The sequence below is a fragment of the Triticum urartu genome, chromosome 1 (genome assembly GCF_003073215.2).
Source record: "Triticum urartu cultivar G1812 chromosome 1, Tu2.1, whole genome shotgun sequence".
Taxonomy (NCBI): domain Eukaryota; kingdom Viridiplantae; phylum Streptophyta; class Magnoliopsida; order Poales; family Poaceae; genus Triticum; species Triticum urartu.
The window spans coordinates 412,211,719-412,221,737 of NC_053022.1; the positions used below are offsets into that span (position 1 = coordinate 412,211,719).

Genomic DNA, 10,019 nt, shown 5'->3' on the forward strand with positions numbered 1-10,019 from the left:
CAAGCTTGTGGGAGACTCTCTTCTTTAGTTTGCACAAAGTTAAATATTTCCTATAAGGCATCTTGTTTCATATGAGCAGGAAAATATTTTTCAGAGAAGTAATAAACCATATCCTGGGGACTACGCACACAACCAGGAGCAAGAGTATTGTACCAAGCTTTAGCATCACCCTTTAATGAGAAAGGAAATAATGTGAGAATAAATTAATAATGAGTTTTCTCATCATGTGTAAAAAGAGTGGATATGTCATTCAACTTAGTAAGATGTGCCACAACAGTTTCAGTTTCATAACCATGGAAAGGATCAGATTCAACCAAAGTAATTAACTCTAGGTTGACAGAGAATTCATAATCCTTATCAGCAATACAGATAGGTGAAGTGGCAAACTTAGGATCACGTTTCATTCTAGCATTCAGAGATTTTTCTTTATACTTTTTGTAGTAATTTCTCTAGATCATGTCTATCATTGCAAGCAAGAATATCTCTAGTTTCTTCTTCACTCATAACATAACCTTCCGGTATCTTAGGCAATTCATATCTAGGAAGGCTATTTCTAGCAGGTGTGTCAGGAGTTTCAGTTTCAAGCTCATCATCAGATTCAACAACATCATGTTGTATAACTCTAGCAATTTGTTTATCAAGAAATTCACCAAGTCGCACATCATCATTATCAAGCAAGGTACTAGCATCATCATAAGCATCATTCATAGTAGAAGTAGCATCATCAATAACTTGCGACATATCAGAATTGATAGCATGTGGTGGTGTTGCAAGTTTACTCATAACAGAAGGTGAATCTAAAGCAGAACTGGATGGCAGTTCCTTACCTCCCCTCGTCCTTGAGGGATAAATCTTAGTCTTTGGATCCTTCAGATTCTTCATAGTGATAATATGATAATAATCCCAAGTGACTCAACAAATATATCTATGCTCCCCGGCAACGGCGCCAGAAAAAGGTCTTGATAACCCACAAGTATAGGGGATCGCAACAGTTTTCGAGGGTAGAGTATTCAACCCAAATTTATAGATTCGACACAAGGGGATCCAAAGAATATTTGAAGGTATTAGCAGTTGAGTTGTCAATTCAACCACACTTGGAGATTAATTATCTTCAGCAAAGTGATCAGTAGCAAAGTAGTTTGATAGTTTTGATAGTAGTGACAGCAGCAACGGTAACAGTAATAGTAATAGCAGTAATTTGTAACAAGTGTAACAATGATGATAGCAATAGTAACTTAGTAGAAACAATAATGAAAAGTTCGTCGGCATTGGATCGGTGACTTGTTGGATGATATTCATCATGAGGCAGTTATAACCTAGGGCGATATGGCACTAGCTCCAGTTCATCGATATAATGTAGGCATGTATTTCGTAAATAGTCATACGTGCTTTATTAAATTTATTAAAAGAACTTGCATGACATCTTTTGTCCTACCCTCCCGTGGCAGCGGGGTCCATATTGGAAACTAAGGGATATTAAGGCCTCCTTTTAATAGAGAACTGGAACAAAGCATTAACACATAGTGAATACATGAACTCCTCAAACTACGGTCATCACCGGGAGTGGGCCCAGTTGTTGTCACTCTGGGGTTGCCGGATCATAACTGTAGTAGGTGACTATAACTTGCAAGATCGGATCTAAACCATTGATATAATGATGAATTCATAAACGGTTCAGATTTGAAATCATGGCACCCGGGCCCAAAGTGACAAGCATTAAGCATGGCAAAGTCATAGCAACATCAATCTAAAAACATAGTGGATACTAGGGATCAGGCCCTAGCAAAATTAACTCGATTACATGATGAATCTCATCCAACTCCTCACCAACCAACGAGCCTACGAAGGAATTACTCACTCCCGGTGGGGAGCATCATGGAATTGGCGATGCAGATTGGTTGGTGATGACGAAGAACGAAGATCCCCCTCTCCGGAGCCCCAAACGGACTCCAGATCTGCCCTCCTGAGGAAGAACAGGGCTTGGCGGCGGCTCCGTCTCGTGGATCGCGATAATTCTTTCTCCTTGAATTTTTTCTAAAATAATGTGAATTTATAGTATTAGGGGGTCATCAGCGGGGCCACCAGGTGGGTACAACCCACCTGGGCGCGTCAGGAGAGGGGGCGCACCTTGGTGGCTTGTGCCCACCCAGGGGCCCCTCTCTGGTGGCTCTTGGCTCCAGAAATTCTTATTATTGGTATAAAAAATCCTCAAAAAGTTTCGTTCCATTCCGAGAACTTTTATTTCTGCACAAAAACAACACCATGGTAGTTCTGCTGAAAACAGCGTCATTCTGTGGTTAGTTTCATTCAAATCATGCAAATTAGAGTCCAAAATAAGAGAAAAAGCATGAGAAAAACTAGATACGTTGAAGATGTATCAGGCTGTCAGCTGCCGGGGCAAGTCAGCTTCATGGCGCGCGGCGTCGAGGGATGGCCTTGCAGCATCCCAGCGGTCGTCAGAGCGCTGCTTGGGGCGCTGCTCCGCGTCGCCCCACTCGCGCGGCATGGCCGTGGGCGAGGTCGGCGGAGGGGGTGCGGGGCAGGGAGGCGGAGCTGGCGCGCACGGTAGGGTTTCGAAGTCGGAGGCGGGGGACTGGTGCGTGGATGGCTGTCGAGGGAAGCCGGCTGGGGGCAAAATCGAGGGGCCGCCCGAGCGGGCTGACCCAGTAAAGGCCCCCAGCGGGGAAACCCAGAACGGGCCGACTTCGGCCCGCAAGATCGCGCAAGGCCCGGGTCGTGACCGGCCCATCTAGAGACGGCCCAGCCCGCAGGGCACGGGGTAGGTAGCGAGGGTTTCCCCTAGCGCCGCCACCCCTGCCGCAGCCGGTGCCGACACCTACGGAGAAGGAGGGTCGGGCCATGGTCGGCGGGGAACGAGATGGGGCGAGAAGCGGAGTGCCGATGAGCCAAACGACGCGATAAACGGTCGAAAAGGGGACCGACGCACGATGGGCGGGTGGCTTGCCGGAGCAGCGGACGGGCGGTGCAGAGGAATTTCGGTCTGGTCGACGGTGGCGACGGGACCTGCGAAGCGCCATGAGAGACACGCCTGACCCTGGTCGGACCGCCCCGCGACACCCCATGCCTGAGCGCGGCAGCGGCGAGCGGTCCGGGATCCCAAGGGGCCCTTTTTCCGAGGCATCGGCAGGAAGGCCACCACGGCGAGTCCGCGCGACCGCGCGCGGCCGTCGGAGCTGCCACCCCGAGGCGGCAGCTTGCGCTCCAGGCGGGTCACAGCAGGACGGGCCGGGGGATCCCTGCGCACCACCGGACGGCCGGCGGCCTCATCATCCATCTCCGCGAGATCAACCCACCGGAGCACCGGAGCAGGCACCGGGGGCGAGGAGGGGATGGGGAAGGCAGTGGTCGGAGCCGCCACGGGCGGAGCAAGTGTGGGAAGGAGCTCCGGCGGCGGGGCCGCGGGCGCTGAGTCGCCCTCGGGGTCGCGAGACCTCATTTTTCTCCGAACACTTGAAGAAGTAGCATTCGCAGTGTTATAAAACCAACTTTAATGTGTGACGTTCACCCATAAATAAAATTATTTAATTAACAGAGTGTTTTGTTGTGCAAGTATCAAGTGAATTGAAGTGTGCTAAAATTTACTAGTATCAAAAAACATGTTACATTTCGTAACGGAGGGAGTACTGATTACTTCTTCCTCAAAAGTGTATTTTATCTTCACCTTTGCATTTACTATGTAGTCTGCTGCTTAACTTATTCATTAATCGTATCAGGTTGAAGATGTTCAGAATATGAAGTCAGAACTTCCTTATCTTGAAGAAAAATTAAAAGAGGTGAAGTGGCAGTTTTGTATGGGATAGTTTGAATCAGTTCTGTGGACACTCTTGGATCATTTCGTTTGTTGCATTCTCCTTTTTTACAGGCTGAAAATTTGATCATAAAACTGAGGGAAGAAGCCAGAACTACCATCCAGGAACGGGATAAGTTGCGGCATGGAATGGTAAGATCTCATCTTCATTCTTGATATACACTTTTCTTAGACAACATGTTACATGTTCTCATTTGTCATATATTCGTTATAGCTCAAACTTTAAAGATAAACTGAAACACTACATACCCTGTTGCAAAGGGCTGCCATTGCTACTAGCTGCTCTTTACTTTCTCTGACGGTTTGCACGTCTTACTATGTAGTTGCTCTTCAAAAGGATGGGCGATCCACGGACCCAAGCGGGCTTCCCGGCGCTGTTTGTGGCGTACACAGCGATGCTCGGCGTGTCACTGGCTTACCTGCTGCACCTGTGAGTCTAATAACTGGTCTGTTGGAGATATCGACAAAGAGCCTGGTTGGTGGTTGCACTGCATCTGAGCTTAGAGCAACTTCAACGGGCCGTGGACGGCGATTTTGTTTGTTTGGGTCGGTCAGGTGAACACAAACGTCCATTTTTGTGTTTGGGTTAGTGTGTACGCCCACCGCTAGCCCGACCCATTTTTGACGACGTGAGAAAAAAAACATGCATTAATTAAACATTAAAGTCAGTCACGAAGTCCGACGAAAGTCCGCGCGTCCACATTTGCATTAATAAAAACTAAAAATAAACTAAACTACGAGGCGGCGTGCTGCCTTAGGCGTCGTCGTCGTCCTCAAGGTCCGTGAAGTTGATAAGCATCAGCGCAGGGCCGGCCCAGAAGAACGCCGAGTTTCAGAGGGCGTTCATGTCGGGCGGTGCTGCCAGTGCCACTCCGCCTGATGCACCGGCACATTGACGCGATGCCTCGGAGTTGAATCCTTCTCTGGTTGTCTCTTATGATCGCCACTTAATCATTTCGGATCGCCACTTCACTCTAGTTAACGCAATCATCTTCGACAATGCGCAGCCTTCCCATGCCCAGCTACTCACGAGCATCAAGGACGAGGCCCGGCGCTGGGACAAGCCGGAGTTGTAGGATTAGCATCGATCATCCCTGTAACCTGACCGTGTTGTTTTGGGGCTGAGCAACCCCCTCTTCTTCGGCTCCTTTGTAGCTTCGTCAACGCCTGCTAGTGTATATTGATTGAGGTTGCAACCGTTTATTCTCTTCTACCTATTAATGGAAAGATACGCTCTAAAGCGTATTCGTAAAAAAAATGTCATTAATTAATAATTACTTCCTTCATAAATTAATATAAAAATGTTCACATCACTATTTTATTGAGGGAGTACTCGCTCCTTGCTGAGGATACTAATCACCGGAGTGCATAGACCAGTTTAACTTTGAGGACTGTGTATATATAACTTGGAAAAGATATGTTTGCCACGGAGGCTACCAATGGTTAGTATAATTGTTCTTATCAGAGGAGAAACAAAATCAGAAAAGTTTATGCATGGATGTAGTCAATTGGGACAATCAATCGTTGGGATGCACTATTACTTTGTTGCCACGAACACAAGCTTTGCTTCTTGTCTTGTTTAAACACGTCCAATCGTCTGTCCTGGCCACTTGCCGGCCAATGAAGTTCAATCGCCGGGGAACAATAAACATTCGAGAAAACGCAAACGACAAGCTGGTGGCAACTAAACCAACAGAATTCCGGCGAGCTGGCCGGCGGAGTTTCTCTAGGGCAAACGGCAGGTTGTCACCTGTCAGCCGTTACAAAACTAGGCTGGAAATGTTATCAAAATCAAAATATAGAACCCAACTCAGACAAAAAGAGGAAAAAAATTCCGTGCATACCGGTTGCAAATCTCATCCTTTGCAACCTGGACGTCATCTGCTGCCACGTGTACAGCTGGACAATCGCACGGCGTCCTCAATTTTGTCCAAGCGATACGCAGCTCGGCTCCAATCGCTGCACGCATGCGTATGGCTCGGCTCCAAAACTGAACCTGTACGTGCGATATTGGCTCTCATAGTTACGTGATTGCTTCCGATTAGATCATAGCCCCGATCAGATGCGTAGCTGCAGCCTTGTCCGCCTCCAATCCTCCATCAATCCAATCGAGAATTTCTGATGGCTGAGCGACCGGAACGGTGTCCTCCAGGCGATGCGACTAGCCGCCAGTTCCCTGGCCCGACGCTCACTGCAGCAGGAGGAATGATAGCCATGTCCGCCGAACGTCGAAACACGCCCTCTCCCTTGCATGACGGGATCGGGCTGGAAGGACAGCCACGGCCGCCACTGGCCGTGCTGCCGCAATCTGAAGCAGAGCTGTCGTCGAGAAGGTCGGGAGTGGCCATGCCGGAATCTCACACCGTCGCCTGGAACGACGACCATGGTGGTTCTACCTCTGGCTTGCACCATGTAAACCTCGTTGATGACAACAGTCGCTGCTCCAAATTGTACCGTCCGTCGTATACGATGTCAGAAGCCACGACATGCACCATGGACTTGCCGCCGCCACAAGTCATGTCAGGAGGAGGCCAGCAAGATGACGCAGTTACGGATGGTCGTGGAGAAAATGGAGAGCAAACAATTCAGGTACGGCGGTCTCTCGGCTCAAATTCAAGAGAAATTTATCTTTTCACATCGCATTGTGGTAATAGAAAATTTAACTTTGAACTATGTGTACTGCAGGTTCCTGAAGTTGGGAAAACGTTTGAGTCAGAGAAAGACGCCTATGACATGTATAACACATATGCTGGCAAAGTTGGATTTAGTATTAGAAAGAACCAAACAAAGCGTCGACATGATGGTACTATATATCAAAAAAGAATTGTTTGCAGTAACCAAGGCCATTGAGAAACCGAGTCGTCGAAGGACACTACAAGGACGGATTGCAATGCCCGTATTCAGTTCAGTGTTAGCAGAGAAGGGATTTGGACGGTGCAAAAGGTTGTAACCGATCATAATCATTATCTTGCTAGTCCCAATAAGGTGCACAAACTGAGGTTCCAATGACGTGTTATAGAAGCAGACAGACATCTAATTGGCCAGATACGGGAAGCCGGAATGAAGTCATCCCAGGTGTATGACTTCATGGTAGCGTTTTACGGAGGACCAGACAAAGTGCCATTCGCAAAGATGGACTGCAATAACGAGATTGGTCGTGAGCGCAAAAAGTACTTAGAATCAAATGATTCACAAACATTTCTAGAATACTTGAAAAATAAGCAGAAAGAGAATCCAACATTTTTTTATGCCATTCAAGTAGATGAGAAAGATGATCGTATTGCTAATTTCTTTTGGGCAGAGGGACAGTCTATCATGGACATCATGGCCTCCTGAACCTGTCGTGCCCCTTCGTGCTCCGGGCTTGACTTTTCTTTCCCGTGCATGAAACGCAGCAGCCACGCACGCACGTAGAAGGTCGTGGGGGCGGAGGGCGATATAAAACCGGCCCTGCCGCCGCGGCTTCTCCTCGCCTCCACAGCTCCACTGACCCTTCCCTGGAGCTCGACCGCCCGACGGTTCCTCTGCTCCCTCTTTGCTGCTTTCTCTCCTCACCTCCTCCCTCCGCCGTCGGCGTCGCCAGCGCCGGGCGCCATGGGTTGCGGTGGCTCCAAAGAGGACGTGGCCACCGGCAACACCGCCGCCAACGGCGCCGGCAAGCTCTTCCGGAGGAAGTCCACCATGTCCGCCAGCCACCGCTCCTCCCACGCGCCCTCCCCCTCCTCGTCCGACGACACCTCCGTCGCCGTCAAGGACGTCGCCAAGGAGCCGTCGGCCGGCGAGACCAAGGCCGACGTCGTCGAGGTGGCGTCGGACGAGAAGCCCGTCGCCGTCGTCGAGGATGAGGAGGAGGCGGTGGCGGCCAAGAAGGATGTCACCGGTGACGAAGTTTCTGCCACGGTGGACGAGGCGGCGCAACCTCCTTTGAAGGAGGAGGGCGGGCTGCCGAAATCCAACATGGCCGATGAGGCGCCGGTGGTGGAGGAGGCTAAGGTCGATGAGGCGAAGGAAGCAGTAGTAGCACTCATCAAGGAGGAGACCAAACCCGAGGAGACCAAGGAGGAAGAGACGTCTCCTGCTTCCACAAACGATCGTGGTACGTCTCGCACTAATTTGAATTTAGCATCTATACAAATCGTGATTTAAGCAAAGTTAACGACTTTTTTTACACTAAGTTAACGATACTTTTTTTTGCGAAATAAGTTAACGACACTTGTGCAACAAGTGAATGTATTTTTTGTTTCTCTAGTCGTTTGATATTTGTGATTTTTGTAACTCAAAGGTCACCTCGGTGGAATACACTTTAGAAAGCCTCAAACAACCAAGATGTTGCAACTTTCAGTTTCTTTTTTGGAACGGGTTTTATCCCCTCTAATTTTTTTTCTTAGACATAATTTTATCTTTTCCACTTGTAGTTGTCCGACTTCACAAACCCCTTAAGTTTATTTTGGCCTATATAAATTCACATTGTGCCATATGGAGTGAGAACAACTTGGGAATGAGAATGGTTGTTCGTCCATCCGAACTCGCAGGGCCAATTTTTGACCCAAAAGGAGTTTTATAGATTTTTATTCTGGAACCTAGATTTTTTCTATAAAGGCTTCCGTAGAAATAAGTTGGATGCAGTTCCAACAGAGAACTTTCATTGAGCTAGTCCAGCCTTATGGATTCTCTCTTTGTTTCTATGCCGTCTATATTATACTACTTAAATAAAACAAGTTTCTTCGCCTTCATTTGTGGTGCAATGAAAAATTCAGTGTCATATATTAATTGTTTCGAAATATCTCTAGTACTCAACGTGACATGATATTTACCATTTGTGTTTCCGGATCTCTGCTTTAATGCATTAAAAATTTCTTTCGTGGAGACAGTAAGAAGGTGTAAGCATGTGTGTTATTTGCGGGAGAATCGGCCGGGCAGAGCACCACAAAATCACATGGAGGCCAACCCCATTGACGAACAGAAGGTAAAGGATAATGCGCCCCCCGTGCTGGAGCCGTCGTCGTCGTCGTTGTAGAATAGCGCATCTGCTTCTATTGCCCCAAGCAAATCGACGGCGAACTAACCGAGTGAAGGCGGGAAGGCACGGACGTTGCAAGCAGGCATGCGTGGACACATAGGGCGTGTTTGGTTGCAGTAGTGAACAATACCTGCATTGCATACACATCTCAACCCAGTCTGGCTCTGAAAAAAGTCTCATATGCGACATCTGCGAGTTGTTTGGTTGCGTGCATTAGGGGATCAACTTTGACAGTTTGTTTGGTTGCCTGCATGGGGTATGATTAAGAGCTAGCACTTGCACTTAGCACACAGGGTTAAGAGCTAGCAGAGGAAGGGGGAGAAGAAATGCAGTGTGCGTCGAACCATGGTGACTGCGGTGGATAGTGGCCGTGGCGCCCTGTCCGACATGACGAGCATGGAGTCGTGGGCGAGCGACCCCGTCAGCGGCACGGCGAACGACACCGTCGGCGAACTAGTTGCGGTGCTCGTGCAAAGACAGTGGACAGAGGAGGAGAATGCAGTGCTCGTGCCATGGTATCGTCCGTTCCGTAGGACGAGAGAGGAGGCCGAGATGATCAACGTCGGAAACGACTCCAGTGTAGTGGGACGAGAGAGAGGAGGCCAAGATGATCGACCCCGTCGGCGGCGCAACGAACTGCAGTGTGCGTGCCATTGCAGCGTCAGTGCAGTAGGAGGACAACGGAGAGTAGGCCGACATGAGCGACGCCGGAAACGGCTCTAGTGTAGTAGGACGCGGGCAAGGAGATCAAGGGGAAGGGCGTCGGCGTCGAGAGGGACAAATAGAAGGGCTTTGAGCAAAGGACAGAAGAGCTCGACATGACGGCGTCAGTGCAGTACACTGCTGCTCAAGAAGAGATGAAGCTACGATCGTCGAAATCAAAAATTTACAACACGAGTGTTGTGAGGAACTATGAGATTAGGCTGCTGGTCAAAGAAAATTACAAACGATCGATCGTGCGTGATGAATCTGACAAAATTCATCCAGAATAGTTCCAAACGGAAAGACGAAATTAAGAATTTACGGCCGATGAAACTACGAACCGATCGCCTGAATGGAACTGTAGCATCAAAGTGCATCTTTTTTGTGTAGAGCTTACCTCGAACCAAAGCACCGTTATGTAGATCAGAGAGAGAAGATTAGATAGGAGCTTACTGGAGGTTGAAGAAG

The 10,019-nt window shown here is 48.6% G+C and overlaps 1 protein-coding gene across 1 annotated transcript; it reads left to right on the forward strand.

Annotated features, from left to right (window-relative positions):
• Positions 1 to 7,316: 7,316 nt before the first annotated feature.
• LOC125534869 (gelsolin-related protein of 125 kDa-like) lies at positions 7,317 to 9,163 on the forward strand. Its single transcript, XM_048697932.1, has one exon. The coding sequence runs from the start codon at positions 7,424 to 7,426 to the stop codon at positions 7,973 to 7,975; it is 552 nt and encodes a 183-aa protein (XP_048553889.1). The 5' UTR covers positions 7,317 to 7,423; the 3' UTR covers positions 7,976 to 9,163.
• Positions 9,164 to 10,019: the final 856 nt, after the last annotated feature.

Coding starts and splice junctions, on each gene's coding strand:
- LOC125534869 (XM_048697932.1), top strand. CDS start 7,424: ATGGGTTGCGGTGGCTCCAAAGAGGACGTGGCCACCGGCAACACCGCC.